Source organism: Oncorhynchus masou, unplaced genomic scaffold (genome assembly GCF_036934945.1).
Source record: "Oncorhynchus masou masou isolate Uvic2021 unplaced genomic scaffold, UVic_Omas_1.1 unplaced_scaffold_591, whole genome shotgun sequence".
Lineage (NCBI taxonomy): Eukaryota > Metazoa > Chordata > Actinopteri > Salmoniformes > Salmonidae > Oncorhynchus > Oncorhynchus masou.
The window spans coordinates 40,001-57,823 of NW_027012332.1; the positions used below are offsets into that span (position 1 = coordinate 40,001).

Consider the following 17,823-nt stretch of genomic DNA (forward strand, 5'->3'; position numbering starts at 1 on the left):
TAGCATGTTAACTGGGTCTGTTTACCCAGTAGCATGTTAATTGATGCTGTTTACCCAGTAGCATGTTAACTGGGTCTGTTTACCCAGTAGCATGTTAACTGGGTCTGTTTACCCAGTAGCATGTTAGCTGGGTATGTTTACCCAGTAGCATGTTAACTGGGTCTGTTTACCCAGTAGCATGTTAATTGATGCTGTTTACCCAGTAGCATGTTAACTGGGTCTGTTTACCCAGTAGCATGTTAATTGGGTCTGTTTACCCAGTAGCATGTTAACTGGGTCTGTTTACCCAGTAGCATGTTAACTGGGTCTGTTTACCCAGTAGCATGTGAACTGGGTCTGTTTACCCAGTAGCATGTGAACTGGGTCTGTTTACCCAGTAGCATGTTAACTGGGTCTGTTTACCCAGTAGCATGTTAACTGGGTCTGTTAACCCAGTAGCATGTTAACTGGGTCTGTTAACCCAGTAGCATGTTAACTGGGTCTGTTTACCCAGTAGCATGTTAACTAAAGCTGTTTACCCAGTAGCATGTTGACTGGGTCTGTTTACCCAGTAGCATGTTAACTGGGTCTGTTTACCAAGTAGCATGTTAACTAAAGCTGTTTACCCAGTAGCATGTTAGCTGGGTATGTTTACCCAGTAGCATGTTAACTAAAGCTGTTTACCCAGTAGCATGTTAGCTGGGTCTGTTTACCCAGTAGCATGTTAATTAATGCTGTTTACCCAGTAGCATGTTAACTGGGTCTGTTTACCCAGTAGCATGTTAACTGGGTCTGTTTACCCAGTAGCATGTTAATTGATGCTGTTTACCCAGTAGCATGTTAACTGGGTCTGTTTACCCAGTAGCATGTTAACTGGGTCTGTTTACCCAGTAGCATGTTAACTAAAGCTGTTTATCCAGTAGCATGTTAACTGGGTCTGTTTACCCAGTAGCATGTTAACTGGGTCTGTTTACCCAGTAGCATGTTAACTGGGTCTGTTTACCCAGTAGCATGTTAACTGGGGCTGTTTACCCAGTAGCATGTTAACTGGGGCTGTACTGTGCTACTCAGTGATGTACTGCTGTCTACACACACACACACACACACGCGCGCGCGCACACACACACACACAGGCGCGGTACGCTTCTGTTGGCTGTAATGATAAATGTCAGGTAGTGAGAGGGTGCAGTGTTGTAGCTGAGATGACCTCTATCTAGACCAGGGGAGCAGGCAAGGGCTGGTCAGTAGTGCACTATATAGGGAACAGGGTGACATTCTGGGCACACACAGAGACTCCGGTCAGAGAGGAGAGGCCAGCTCAGCGAGAGAGGGAGGAGGTAATTTCAGAGAGAGAGAGAGAGAGGAGAGGCCAGCTCAGAGAGAGAGAGAGAGAGAGAGAGGAGAGTCCAGCTCAGAGAAAGAGAGGAGAGACCAGCTGAGAGAGAGAGAGAGAGAGAGAGAGAGAGAGAGAGAGAGAGAGAGAGAGAGAGAGAGAGAGAGAGAGAGAGAGAGAGAGAGAGAGAGAGAGAGAGAGAGAGGAGAGTAACTGTCTGTCTGAGTCCCTAACCAGCAGGTTTACATGAGACTCTATAGAACACTAGTTGTACCGTTTAGCATCTCCAGAACCGGGATGTAGAAGGTTCTATTTGGTGATGTGTGTGTTCTGAAGCGTAGAGGAAGTACAAGTTGTTGTGACTGTCAGCAGTGTTCTGTCTGCTAAGTGTCCCGGGGCTGTCAGGACAGTAATCCTACACCTGTATGGCTCTCTGTGGGGTATCTCTCCATCCTGCCCGGGTCACTGACCTCGGATACAGTGACAGTGATTTCACCCTGCTGCTGTGCCTTTTAAAGCAGTAACATGATCCCTCCATCTACCTCTTCTCTCCTCCTCCAGTCTGTCTCCTAATTCATCCCCCTCTCTTCCTTCTGGCCATCCCTCCATCTACCTCTTCTCTCCTCCCTCAGTCTGTCCCCTAATTCATCCCCCTCTCCTCCTTATGGCCATCCCTCCATCTACCTCTTCTCTCCTCCTCCAGTCTGTCTCCTAATTCATCCCCCTCTCTTCCTTCTGGCCATCCCTCCATCTACCTCTTCTCTCCTCCTCCAGTCTGTCTCCTAATTCATCCCCCTCTCTTCCTTCTGGCCATCCCTCCATCTACCTCTTCTCTCCTCCCTCAGTCTGTCCCCTAATTCATCCCCCTCTCCTCCTTCTGGCCATCCCTCCATCTACCTCTTCTCTCCTCCCTCAGTCTGTCCCCTAATTCATCCCCCTCTCTTCCTTCTGGCCATCCCTCCATCTACCTCTTCTCTCCTCCTCCAGTCTGTCTCCTAATTCATCCCCCTCTCTTCCTTCTGGCCATCCCTCCATCTACCTCTTCTCTCCTCCTCCAGTCTGTCTCCTAATTCATCCCCCTCTCTTCCTTCTGGCCATCCCTCCATCTACCTCTTCTTCTCTCCTCCTCAGTCTGTCCCCTAATTCATCCCCCTCTCCTCCTTCTGGCCATCCCTCCATCTACCTCTTCTCTCCTCCCTCAGTCTGTCCCCTAATTCATCCCCCTCTCTTCCTTCTGGCCATCACTCCATCTACCTCTTCTCTCCTCCTCCAGTCTGTCTCCTAATTCATCCCCCTCTCTTCCTTCTGGCCATCCCTCCATCTACCTCTTCTCTCATCCCTCAGTCTGTCCCCTAATTCATCCCCCTCTCCTCCTTATGGCCATCCCTCCATCTACCTCTTCTCTCCTCCCTCAGTCTGTCCCCTAATTCATCCCCTTCTCCTCCTATGGCCATCCCTCCATCTACCTCTTCTCTCCTCCTTATGGACATCCCTCCATCTACCTCTTCTCTCCTCCTTATGGCCATCCCTCCATCTACCTCTTCTCTCCTCCTATGGCCATCCCTCCATCTACCTCTTCTCCTCATTATGGCCATCCCTCCATCTACCTCTTCTCCTCCTTATGGCCATCCCTCCATCTACCCCTTCTCCTCCTTATGGCCATCCCACCATCTACCTCTTCTCTCCTCCTTATGGCCATCCCTCCATCTACCTCTTCTCTCCTCCTTATGGCCATCCCTCCATCTACCTCTTCTCCTCCTTATGGCCATCCCTCCATCTACCTCTTCTCCTCCTTATGGCCATCCCTCCATCTACCTCTTCTCCTCCTTATGGCCATCCCACCATCTACCTCTTCTCTCCTCCTTATGGCCATCCCACCATCTACCTCTTCTCTCCTCCTTATGGCCATCCATCCATCTACCTCTTCTCTCCTCCTTATGGCCATCCCTCCATCTACCTCTTCTCTCCTCCTTATGGCCATCCCTCCATCTACCTCTTCTCTCCTCCTTATGGCCATCCCTCCATCTACCTCTTCTCCTCCTTATGGCCATCCCTCCATCTACCTCTTCTCTCCTCCTTATGGCCATCCCTCCATCTACCTCTTCTCTCCTCCTTATGGCCATCTCTCCATCTACCTCTTCTCTCCTCCTATGGCCATCCCTCCATCTACCTCTTCTCTCCTCCTTATGGCCATCCCTCCATCTACCTCTTCTCTCCTCCTTATGGCCATCCCTCCAGCTACCTCTTCTCTCCTCCTTATGGCCATCCCTCCATCTACCTCTTCTCCTCCTTATGGCCATCCCTCCATCTACCTCTTCTCCTCCTTATGGCCATCCCTCCATCTACCTCTTCTCTCCTCCTTATGGCCATCCCTCCATCTACCTCTTCTCTCCTCCTTATGGCCATCCCTCCATCTACCTCTTCTCTCCTCCTTATGGCCCTCCCTCCATCTACCTCTTCTCTCCTCCTTATGGCCATCCCTCCATCTACCTCTTCTCCTCCTTATGGCCATCCCTCCATCTACCTCTTCTCTCCTCCTTATGGCCATCCCTCCATCTACCTCTTCTCTCCTCCTTATGGCCCTCCCTCCATCTACCTCTTCTCTCCTCCTTATGGCCATCCCTCCATCTACCTCTTCTCTCCTCCTTATGGCCCTCCCTCCATCTACCTCTTCTCCTCCATGAGAAAGAGACTCTAACCTAGACGAGACACACCCAGACTACAGTCTGCTCCAGTAACCTAGACTAGACACACCCAGACTACAGTCTGCTCCAGTAACCTAGACTAGACACACCCAGACTACAGTCTGCTCCAGTAACCTAGACTAGACACACCCAGACTACAGTATGTTCTGGCCCAGTAACCTAGACTAGACACACCCAGACTACAGTATGTTCTGGCCCAGTAACCTAGACTAGACACACCCAGACTACAGTATGTTCTGGCCCAGTAACCTAGACTAGACACACCCAGACTACAGTATGTTCTGGCCCAGTAACCTAGACTAGACACACCCAGACTACAGTCTGTTCTGGCCCAGTAACCTAGACTAGACACACCCAGACTACAGTCTGCTCCAGTAACCTAGACTAGACACACCCAGACTACAGTCTGTTCTGGCCCTGTAACCTAGACTAGACACACCCAGACTACAGTCTGTTCTGGCCCAGTAACCTAGACGAGACACACCCAGACTTCAGTCTGTTCTGGCCCAGTAACCTAGACTAGACACACCCAGACTACAGACTGTTCTGGCCCAGTAACCTAGACTAGACACACCCAGACAACAGACTGTTCTGGCCCAGTAACCTAGACTAGACACACCCAGACTACAGACTGTTCTGGCCCAGTAACCTAGACTAGACACACCCAGACTACAGTCTGCTCCAGTAACCTAGACTAGACACACCCAGACTACAGACTGTTCTGGCCCAGTAACCTAGACTAGACACACCCAGACTACAGTCTGTTCTGGCCCAGTAACCTAGACTAGACACACCCAGACTACAGTCTGTTCTGGCCCAGTAACCTAGACTAGACACACCCAGACTACAGTATGTTCTGGCCCAGTAACCTAGACTAGACACACCCAGACTACAGTCTGTTCTGGCCCAGTAACCTAGACTAGACACACCCAGACTACAGTCTGCTCTGGCCCAGTAACCTAGACGAGACACACCCAGACATCCTGATTCTTTACTATTGGACAGCCTGATTCTATACTATTGGACAGCCTGATTCCTTACTATTGGACAGCCTGATTCTATACTATTGGACAGCCTGATTCTTTACTATTGGACAGCCTGATTCTATACTATTGGACAGCCTGATTCTTTACTATTGGACAGCCTGATTCTATACTATTGGACAGCCTGATTCTTTACTATTGGACAGCCTGATTCTTTACTATTGGACAGCCTGATTCTTTACTATTGGACAGCCTGATTCTTTACTATTGGACAGCCTGATTCTTTACTATTGGACAGCCTGATTCTTTACTATTGGACAGCCCGATTCTTTACTATTGGACAGCCTGATTCTTTACTATTGGACAGCCTGATTCTTTACTATTGGACAGCCTGATTCTTTACTATTGGACAGCCTGATTCTTTACTATTGGACAGCCTGATTCTTTACTATTGGACAGCCTGATTCTTTACTATTGGACAGCCTGATTCTTTACTATTGGACAGCCTGATTCTTTACTATTGGACAGCCTGATTCTTTACTATTGGACAGCCTGATTCTATACTATTGGACAGCCTGATTCTATACTATTGGACAGCCTGATTCTATACTATTGGACAGCCTGATTCTTTACTATTGGACAGCCTGATTCTATACTATTGGACAGCCTGATTCTTTACTATTGGACAGCCTGATTCTATACTATTGGACAGCCTGATTCTTTACTATTGGACAGCCTGATTCTATACTATTGGACAGCCTGATTCTATACTATTGGACAGCCTGATTCCCAAACATTTGTATTTATTTGATATTAAACTCAGATTATTTTGGTACAGAGGGTCGGTAATAACTAGTTACTGTTACAGAAAGTGGGTAATAACTAGTTACTTGTACAGAGAGTGGGTAATAACTAGTTACTAGTACAGCGAGTGGGTAATATCTAGTTACTGGTACAGAGGGTCGGTAATAACTAGTTACTGTTACAGAAAGTGGGTAATAACTAGTTACTAGTACAGAGAGTGGGTCATATCTAGTTACTGGTACAGAGGGTCGGAAATAACTAGTTACTGGTGCAGAGAGTGGGTAATAACTAGTTACTAGTACAGAGAGTGGCCCCCCAATGGTGGAACAAACTCCCTCACGACGCCAGGACAGCGGAGTCAATCACCACCTTCCGGAGACACCTGAAACCCCACCTCTTCAAGGAATACCTAGGATAGGATAAGTAATCCTTCTCACCACCCCCCTTAATGATTTAGATGCACTATTGTAAAGTGGCTGTTCCACTGGATGTCAGAAGGTGAATTCACCAATTTGTGAGTCGCTCTGGATAAGAGCGTCTGCTAAATGACTTAAATGTTAAATGTAAATGTAATATCTAGTTACTGGTACAGAGGGTCGGTAATAACTAGTTACTGGTACAGAGGGTTGGTAATAACTAGTTACTGGTACAGAGGGTCGGTAATAACTAGTTACTGGTACAGAGGATTGGTAATAACTAGTTACTGGTACAGAGAGTGGGTAATAACGAGTTACTGGTACAGAGGGTTGGTAATAACTAGTTACTGGTACAGAGGGTTGGTAATAACTAGTTACTGGTACAGAGGGTTGGTAATAACTAGTTACTGGTACATATGGTAGGTAATAACTAGTTACTGGTACAGAGGGTCGGTAATAACTAGTTACTGGTACATAGGGTAGGTAATAACTAGTTACTGGTACAGAGGGTAGGTAATAACTAGTTACTGGTACAGAGGATTGGTAATAACTAGTTACTGGTACAGAGAGTAGGTACTAACGAGTTACGGGTACAGAGGGTTGGTAATAACTAGTTACTGGTACAGAGGGTTGGTAATAACTAGTTACTGGTACAGAGGGTTGGTAATAACTAGTTACTGGTACATATGGTAGGTAATAACTAGTTACTGGTACAGAGGGTCATTAATAACTAGTTACTGGTACATAGGGTAGGTAATAACTAGTTACTAGTACAGAGGGTTGGTATAAACTAGTTACTAGTACAGAGGGTTGGTATTAACTAGTTACTGGTACAGAGGGTTGGTAATAACTATTTACTGGTACAGAGGTTTGCAAATAACTAGTTACTGGTGCAGAGGGTTGGAAATAGCTAGTTACTGGTACAGAGGGTTGGTAATAACTAGTTACTGGTACAGAGGTTTGGTAATAACTAGTTACTGGTACAGAGGGTTGAAATAGCTAGTTACTGGTACAGAGGGTTGGTAATAACTAGTTACTGGTACAGAGGTTTGGTAATAACTAGTTACTGGTACAGAGGTTTGGAAATAACTAGTTACTGGTACAGAGGGTTGGTAATAACTAGTTACTGGTACAGAGGGTCGGTAATAACTAGTTACTGGTACAGAGGATTGGTAATAACTAGTTACTGGTACAGAGGGTTGGTAATAACTAGTTACTGGTACAGAGGTTTGGAAATAACTAGTTACTGGTACAGAGGGTTGGTAATAACTAGGTACTGGTACAGAGGGTTGGTAATAACTAGTTACTGGTACAGAGGGTTGGAAATAGCTAGTTACTGGTACAGAGGGTTGGTAATAACTAGTTAGTGGTACAGAGGGTTGGTAATAACTAGTTACTGGTACAGAGGGTTGGAAATAGCTAGTTACTGGTACAGAGGGTTGGAAATAACTAGTTACTGGTACAGAGGGTTGGTAATAACTAGTTACTGGTACAGAGGGTTGGTAATAACTAGTTACTGGTACATATGGTAGGTAATAACTAGTTACTGGTACATAGGGTAGGTAATAGCTAGTTACTGGTACATAGGGTAGGTAATAACTAGTTACTGGTGCAGAGAGTGGGTAATAACGAGTGGGTAATAACTAGTTACTGGTACAGAGGGTTGGAAATAACTAGTTACTGGTACAGAGGGTTGGTAATAACTAGTTACTGGTACAGTTTGTGGGTAATGACACATAATCAGACTGAAGTATCCTAATGAGTTGAGCGACTTAGTTGAGCTGCTGGTACTGAACATTGAGGATGAAGGCACCAACAGCACGGAGCTCCAACCCGGTACCTCTGCCTTGCTCGCACACATGGACACCCTCCTGAAGCATCTTATCAGTCTGCCCAACAAGAACAGCTGTTCACTGGCCCTCCTGACGCATCTTATCAGTCTGCCCCACAAGAACAGCTGTTCACTGGCCCTCCTGACGCATCTTATCAGTCGGCCCAACAAGAACAGCTGTTCACTGGCCCTCCTGAAGCATCTTATCAGTTGGCCCAACAGGAACAGCTGTTCACTGGCCCTCCTGAAGCATCTTATCAGTCGGCCCCACAAGAACAGCTGTTCACTGGCCCTCCTGACGGATCTTATCAGTCGGCCCACAAGAACAGCTGTTCACTGGCCCTCCTGAAGCATCTTATCAGTCGGCCCAACAAGAACAGCTGTTCACTGGCCCTCCTGAAGCATCTTCTCAGTCGGCCCAACAAGAACAGCTGTTCACTGGCCCTCCTGAAGCATCTTATCAGTCGGCACAACAAGAACAGCTGTTCACTGGCCCTCCTGAAGGATCTTATCAGTCGGCACAACAAGAACAGCTATTCACTGGCCCTCCTGAAGCATCTTATCAGTCGGCACAACAAGAACAGCTATTCACTGGCCCTCCTGAAGGATCTTATCAGTCGGCACAACAAGAACAGCTATTCACTGGCCCTCCTGAAGCATCTTATCAGTCGGCACAACAAGAACAGCTATTCACTGGCCCTCCTGAAGCATCTTCTCAGTCGGCCCACAAGAACAGCTGTTCACTGGCCCTCCTGAAGCATCTTATCAGTCTGCCCCACAAGAACAGCTGTTCACTGGCCCTCCTGACGCATCTTATCAGTCGGCCCAACAAGAACAGCTGTTCACTGGCCCTCCTGAAGCATCTTATCAGTCTGCCCCACAAGAACAGCTGTTCACTGGCCCTCCTGAAGCATCTTATCAGTTGGCCCAACAGGAACAGCTGTTCACTGGCCCTCCTGAAGCATCTTATCAGTCGGCCCCACAAGAACAGCTGTTCACTGGCCCTCCTGACGGATCTTATCAGTCGGCCCACAAGAACAGCTGTTCACTGGCCCTCCTGAAGCATCTTATCAGTCGGCCCAACAAGAACAGCTGTTCACTGGCCCTCCTGAAGCATCTTCTCAGTCGGCCCAACAAGAACAGCTGTTCACTGGCCCTCCTGAAGCATCTTATCAGTCGGCACAACAAGAACAGCTATTCACTGGCCCTCCTGAAGCATCTTATCAGTCGGCACAACAAGAACAGCTGTTCACTGGCCCTCCTGACGCATCTTATCAGTCGGCCCAACAAGAACAGCTGTTCACTGGCCCTCCTGAAGCATCTTCTCAGTCGGCCCAACAAGAACAGCTGTTCACTGGCCCTCCTGAAGCATCTTCTCAGTCGGCACAACAAGAACAGCTATTCACTGGCCCTCCTGAAGCATCTTATCAGTCGGCACAACAAGAACAGCTGTTCACTGGCCCTCCTGAAGCATCTTCTCAGTCGGCCCAACAAGAACAGCTGTTCACTGGCCCTCCTGAAGCATCTTCTCAGTCGGCCCACAAGAACAGCTGTTCACTGGCACCGCTTCAGGCTGAGGAGTAAAGTTCACACATCCCTATGTGCTACATGTTGCTAGGATACAGGAGAGATTGGCATCACCTTACCCCTCCTCTACCCTCCCTTCAGTACATCACCATACCCCTCCTCTACCCTCCCTTCAATACATCACCTTACCCCTCCTCTACCCTCCCTTCAATACATCACCTTACCCCTCCTCTACCCTCCCTTCAATACATCACCATAGCCCTCCTCTACCCTCCCTTCAATACATCACCTTACCCCTCCTCTACCCTCCCTTCAATACATCACCTTACCCCTCCTCTAACCTCCCTTCAATACATCACCTTACCCCTCCTCTAACCTCCCTTCAATACATCGCCATACCCCTCCTCTACCCTCCAATACATCAATACCTCACCCTCCCCAATACATCACCCCTCCTCTACCCTCCCTCTGCTCATTTCATTTGTCTTTATTTCTCTTTATTCTCCCTCTCCTCTCCACATCGCTCCTCCCTCCCCCTCCTCCCCCCTCTCCACATCGCTCCTCCCTCCCCTCTCTCCCCCTCTCTCCACATCGCTCCTCCCTCCCCTCTCTCCCCCCTCTCTCCACATCGCTCCTGCCTCCCCTCTCTCCCCCTCTCTCCACATCTCTCCTCCCTCCACCCTCCACATCTCTCCTACCTCCCCTCTCTCCGCATCTCTCCTACCTCCCCTCTCTCCACATCGCTCCTACCTCCCCTCTCCACATCTCTCCTACCTCCCCTCTCTCCCCCTCTACACATCGCTCCTCCCTCCCCTCTCCACATCTCTCCTACCTCCCCTCTCTCCCCCCCTCTCCACATCTCTCCTCCCTCCACCCTCCACATCTCTCCTACCTCCCCTCTCTCCACATCTCTCCTACCTCCCCTCTCTCCACATCGCTCCTCCCTCCCCTCTCTCCAGCTCTCTCCTCCCCCTCTCTCCACCTCCCTTCTCCTGCTCTCCAGCTCTCTCCTCCCTCCCCTCTCTCCACCTCCCTCCTGCTCTCCACCTCTCTCCTCCTTCCCCCTCTCACGAACTCACTCCTCCCACTTCTCTGTCCATCTGTCTGGGAGGGGGGCAGAGTAATGATGTAATGTACGAGCAGGGTAGTGGTTGGCAGATCACCATGAACACAAGAGAAGAGAGAAAGAGAGACACAGAGAGCAGGAGAGAGAAAGAGAGAGAAAGGGAGGGACAGAGTACAGGAGAGAGCAAGGGGAAGATTGAGAGTGAGTGAGAAAGAGAAAAGGAGGGACACAGAGCAGGAGAGCGATAGAGCGAGCCGGAGAGGGGAGGTTTCTCTGTGTGAACAGAACAGAGAGGTGGATGGTGAACAGAACAGCGTTAGCCTTTTTCATCACAGTAGGATGCCAGATCAGAGAGAGAGAATTAATCCGACAGAGAAGAGGGAAGGTCTGGGGAAGGAAACTATACAATCTGGCAACCCTGCAGAGCAGAGTGGAGCGTTGTGATTATACGACTGGCAACCCAACCCTGTATCACGGATGGAGCAGAAAGGACTAAACAGAAAGGTTTCTAGAGGGGCTGGCTGCGAGAAACAAAAAGGAGTCTGATCTGCGGCCATTAGCACAGCTACAGCTTCCTTGTCTGAGCTGAACTGAGCTGCTACTGCCTGCTGTCTGTTGGCTGTCTGTCTGCCTACCTCACTGACTGGCCGTCTGACCGTCTGTCTGTCTGTCTGTTGGCTGTCTGTCTGTCTGTCTGCCTACCTCACTGACTGGCCGTCTGACCGTCTGTCTGTCTGTCTGTCTGTCTGTCTGTCTGTCTGTCTGTCTGTCTGTCTGTCTGTTGGCTGTCTGTCTGTCTGTCTGTCTGTTGGCTGTCTGTCTGTCCGTCTGTGTGCTCTCACAATGTGTAACTGAGTATCTCTCATCCTAGTGTGTGTGTGTGTGTGTGTGTGTGTGTGTGTGTGTGTGTGTGTGTGTGTGTGTGTGTGTGTGTGTGTGTGTGTGTGTGTGTGTGTGTGTGTGTGTGTGTGTGTGACCGTGTGTGTTTCTTCTTCTCTTGCCAATATGATGAGACAGACTCCTGCCCCCAGGAAGGTACAGAGCACCATCTGATGATGTTTATTATGGGATGTTGTTGTTGTCATCTTTTAGTTGGTAAATGTGTGTTAACGGAGCTGTGATCTAGATAGGTGCTGAATACACACCTCATTTCATTAGGGGATTATGGAAACGTGTCTGTTTGATATTGTTGTTGTATAATTATCTGCCTATGTAGAATATAGCTCCTGGGTTATGTTAACAGCTCATTAGAATATGTTAACAGCTCATTAGAATATGTTACCAGCTCATTAGAATATGTTAACCGTGCATTGGAATATGTTAACCGTGCATTAGAATACGTTAACAGCTCATTAGAATATGTTACCAGCTCATTAGAATGTGTTAACATGCATTGGAATATGTTAACAGCTCATTAGAATACGTTAACAGCTCATTAGAATATGTTAACAGCTCATTAGAATATGTTAACAGCTCGTGAATTAGTTCAGGTTGATTGGGTGTTTGGATCAATGCCAGTCTATTCAGGAAGTACACTGACATTTCAGTCATTTAGTCATTACATCTAATTCAGACGGACTTCCAGTGACTTACAAATGGTTTTATAACAGACCAATTTTACATACCATAATAAGACCTAGCTGTTTTACATACCATAATACGACCTAGCTGTTTTACATACCATAATAAGACCTAGCTGTTTTACATACCATAATACGACCTAGCTGTTTTACATACCATAATAAGACCTAGCTGTTTTACATACCAGTCCATAATAAGACCTAGCTGTTTTACATACCATAATAAGACCTAGCTGTTTTACATACCATAATACAACCTAGCTGTTTTACATACCATAATACGACCTAGCTGTTTTACATACCATAATAAGACCTAGCTGTTTTACATACCATAATACAACCTAGCTGTTTTACATACCATAATACGACCCAGCTGTTTTACATACCATAATATGACCTAGCTGTTTTACATACCATAATACAACCTAGCTGTTTTACATACCATAATACGACCCAGCTGTTTTACATACCATAATATGACCTAGCTGTTTTACATACCATAATAAGACCTAGCTGTTTTACATACCATAATACGACCTAGCTGTTTTACATACCATAATACGACCTAGCTGTTTTAAATACCATAATACGACCTAGCTGTTTTACGAGAGTTGTTTTACATACCATAATAAGACCTAGCTGTTTTACATACCATAATACGACCTAGCTGTTTTACGAGAGTTGTTTTACATACCATAATAAGACCTAGCTGTTTTACATACCATAATAAGACCTAGCTGTTTTACATACCATAATAAGACCTAGCTGTTTTACATACCATAATAAGACCTAGCTGTTTTACATACCATAATACGACCTAGCTGTTTTACGAGAGTTGTTTTACATACCATAATACGACCTAGCTGTTTTACATACCATAATACGACCTAGCTGTTTTACATACCATAATACGACCTAGCTGTTTTACGAGAGTTGTTTTACATACCATAATACGACCTAGCTGTTTTACATACCATAATACGACCTAGCTGTTTTACATACCATAATAAGACCTAGCTGTTTTACATACCATAATACGACCTAGCTGTTTTACGAGAGTTGTTTTACATACCATAATACGACCTAGCTGTTTTACATACCATAATACGACCTAGCTGTTTTACATACCATAATAAGACCTAGCTGTTTAACAAGAGTTGTTTTACATACCAGTCCATAAAAAGACCTAGCTGTTTTACATACCATAATAAGGCCTAGCTGTTTTACAAGAGTTGTTTTACATACCATAATAAGACCTAGCTGTTTTACATACCAGTCCATAATAAGACCTAGCTGTTTTACGAGAGTTGTTTTACATACCATAATAAGACCTAGTTGTTTTACATACCATAATAAGACCTAGCTGTTTTACAAGAGTTGTTTTACATAACATAATAAGACCTAGCTCTTTTACAAGAGTTGTTTTACATACCAGTCCATAATAAGACCTAGCTGTTTTACAAGAGTTGTTTTACATACCATAATAAGACCTAGCTGTTTTACATACCAGTCCATAATAAGACCTAGCTGTTTTACAAGAGCTGTTTTACATACCATAATAAGACCTAGCTGTTTTACAAGAGTTGTTTTATATACCATAATAAGACCTAGCTGTTTTACAAGAGTTGTTTTACATACCATAATAAGACCTAACTGTTTTACAAGAGTTGTTTTACATACCATAATAAGACCTAACTGTTTTACAAGAGTTGTTTTACATACCATAATAAGACCTAGCTGTTTTACAATAACTGTTTTACATACCATAATAAGACCTAGCTGTTTTACAAGAGTTGTTTTACATACCATAATAAGACCTAACTGTTTTACAAGAGTTGTTTTACATACCAGTCCATAATAAGACCTAACTGTTTTACAAGAGTTGTTTTACATACCATAATAAGACCTAGCTGTTTTACATACCAATCCATAATAAGACCTAGCTGTTTTACAAGAGTTGTTTTACATACCATAATAAGACCTAGTTGTTTTACAAGAGTTGTGTTGGAGAGAGAGAGTTATTTTTTGTGTCGTTATTTTGCAATCACTATAGTGTTTCTATTTAAATATAGCCACATTGCCCCACACGTTCATTTGAATCTCATGCCATTGTGTCCTTATTCACATAAAGAGGGAGGACGTTGCCTCACTGTGACATCATATCCTCTAAGATACGGTATCACAGACAGGTCAAAAGCGTCGGGAAAAAAGAGAGAATGGGGTTCATTGGCCCCGTAGTCTATGACATGTAGTCATGTTAACCTGAAGGATGGATTCCATCTACCTCCTGACCCAGATGACGGCAGGACAACGCTCCTCAGCTGCCCATATTCTACTCCACTCTTAGAACAAAAGGGGCCATGTTGAACTTAAAAGGGGTCTACGCCTGTCGCTATAGGATAACTTGTTGAAGGAACACTTTTTGGTTCCAGGTAGAACTCTTTTGGTTCTAGGTAGAACTCTTTTGGTTCTAGGTAGAATTATTTTGGTTCCTGGTAGGACCCTTTTTGGTTCCAGGTAGAACTCTTTTGGTTCTAGGTAGAACTCTTTTGGTTCCAGGTAGAACCCTTTTTGGTTCCAGGTAGAACTCTTTTGGTTCTAGGTAGAACTCTTTTGGTTCTAGGTAGAACTATTTTGGTTCTAGGTAGAACTCTTTTTGGTTCCAGGTAGAACCCGTTTGGGTTCCGTGAGGATCCCTTTCAACAGAGGGTTTCTACCTGGAACCAAAAAGGGTTCTACCTGGAACCAAAAAGGGTTCTACCTGGAACCAAAAAGGGTTCTCCTACGGTGACATCCGAAGAACCCTTTTTGGAACCCTCTTTTCTACCAGTGTAGTGATCTAACTAAATCCCATCGGTGGGGTCAGAGGAGTTAGGGTTAAGGTTCACTCCCTCCTGTCTGCATCAGACATGTTGTTTCCCCCTACGGACACAATGCAGTCATTTATCAGAAAGACGCTGGTGCTACCAGTCATTTACCAGATAGTCTCTGTCTCTTTGTCTCACTGAGGTTGAACTATGTGTGGCCAGAGACCAACTGCCAGACACAGAGGCTTTCAGGAGGAATGTTAGAACAAGAGGCACTCTAGCTCAGCGAACAATCGCCAAGAAAACATCAGTGTGGTGTCCTGTGATCCTGCTATAACCTGTTCATCATGCTATAACCTGTTCATCATGCTATAACCTGTTCATCATGCTATAACCTGTTCATCATGCTATAGCCTGTTCATCATGTTATAGCCTGTTCATCATGCTATAACCTGTTCATCATGCTATAACCTGTTCATCATGCTATAACCTGTTCATCATGCTATAACCTGTTCATTATTCTATAACCTGTTCATCATGCTATAACCTGTTCATCATGCTATAACCTGTTCATCATGCTATAACCTGTTCATCATGCTATAACCTGTTCATCATGCTATAGCCTGTTCATCATGCTATAACCTGTTCATCATGCTATAACCTGTTCATCATGCTATAGCCTGTTCATCATGCTATAACCTGTTCATCATGCTATAACCTGTTCATCATGCTATAACCTGTTCATCATGCTATAACCTGTTCATCATGCTATAACCTGTTCATCATGCTATAACCTGTTCATCATGCTATAACCTGTTCATCCCGCTATAACCTGTTCATCATGCTATAGCCTGTTCATCATGCTATAACCTGTTCATCATGCTATAACCTGTTCATCATGCTATAACCTGTTCATCATGCTATAACCTGTTCATCATGCTATAACCTGTTCATTATTCTATAGCCTGTTCATCATGCTATAACCTGTTCATCATGCTATAGCCTGTTCATTATTCTATAACCTGTTCATCATGCTATAACCTGTTCATTATTCTATAACCTGTTCATCATGCTATAGCCTGTTCATCATGCTATAGCCTGTTCATCCTGCTATAGCCTGTTCATCATGCTATAACCTGTTCATCATGTTATAACCTGTTCATCATGCTATAACCTGTTCATCATGCTATAACCTGTACATCATGTTATAACCTGTTCATCATGTTATAACCTGTTCATCCGGCTATAACCTGTTCATCATGCTATAACCTGTTCATCATGCTATAACCTGTTCATCATGCTATAACCTGTTCATTATTCTATAACCTGTTCATCATGTTATAACCTGTTCATCATGCTATAACCTGTTCATCATGCTATAACCTGTTCATCATGCTATAACCTGTACATCATGTTATAACCTGTACATCATGCTATAACCTGTTCATCATGCTATAACCTGTTCATCATGCTATAACCTGTTCATCATGCTATAACCTGTTCATCATGCTATAACCTGTTCATTATTCTATAACCTGTTCATCATGTTATAACCTGTACATCATGCTATAGCCTGTTCATCATGCTATAACCTGTTCATCATGCTATAACCTGTTCATCATGCTATAACCTGTTCATTATTCTATAACCTGTTCATCATGTTATAACCTGTACATCATGCTATAGCCTGTTCATCATGCTATAACCTGTTCATCATGCTATAACCTGTTCATCATGCTATAACCTGTTCATTATTCTATAACCTGTTCATCCGGCTATAACCTGTTCATCATGCTATAACCTGTTCATCATGCTATAACCTGTTCATCATGCTATAACCTGTTCATTATTCTATAACCTGTTCATCATGTTATAACCTGTACATCATGCTATAGCCTGTTCATCATGCTATAACCTGTTCATCATGCTATAACCTGTTCATCATGCTATAACCTGTACATCATGTTATAACCTGTTCATCATGTTATAACCTGTTCATCCGGCTATAACCTGTTCATCATGCTATAACCTGTTCATCATGCTATAACCTGTTCATCATGCTATAACCTGTTCATCATGCTATAACCTGTTCATCATGCTATAACCTGTTCATTATTATTATAACCTGTTCATTATGCTATAACCTGTTCATCATGCTATAACCTGTTCATTATTATTATAGCCTGTTCATCATGCTATAACCTGTTCATCATGCTATAACCTGTTCATCATGCTATAACCTGTTCATCATGCTATAACCTGTTCATCATGCTATAACCTGTTCATCATGCTATAACCTGTTCATCATGCTATAACCTGTTCATTATTCTATAGCCTGTTCATTATTCTATAACCTGTTCATCATGCTATAACCTGTTCATCATGCTATAACCTGTTCATCATGCTATAACCTGTTCATCATGCTATAACCTGTTCATCATGCTATAACCTGTTCATTATTCTATAACCTGTTCATCATGCTATAACCTGTTCATCATGCTATAACCTGTTCATTATTCTATAGCCTGTTCATTATTCTATAACCTGTTCATCATGCTATAACCTGTTCATCATGCTATAACCTGTTCATCATGCTATAACCTGTTCATCATGCTATAACCTGTTCATCATGCTATAGCCTGTTCATCATGATATAACCTGTTCATCATGCTATAGCCTGTTCATCATGCTATAACCTGTTCATCATGCTATAACCTGTTCATCATGCTATAACCTGTTCATCATGCTATAACCTGTTCATCATGCTATAACCTGTTCATCATGCTATAACC

The 17,823-nt window shown here is 44.6% G+C and overlaps 1 protein-coding gene across 1 annotated transcript in view; it reads left to right on the top strand.

Annotated features, from left to right (window-relative positions):
• Positions 1-17,823, top strand: part of LOC135536292 (dynactin subunit 1-like) — a 140,299-nt gene that overhangs the window by 37,003 nt on the left and 85,473 nt on the right. Inside the window, exon 5 of the mRNA XM_064962649.1 lies at positions 11,662-11,679. Within this exon, the coding sequence (XP_064818721.1) occupies positions 11,662-11,679 (18 nt within the window). The remainder of the gene's footprint in view (positions 1-11,661; positions 11,680-17,823) is intronic.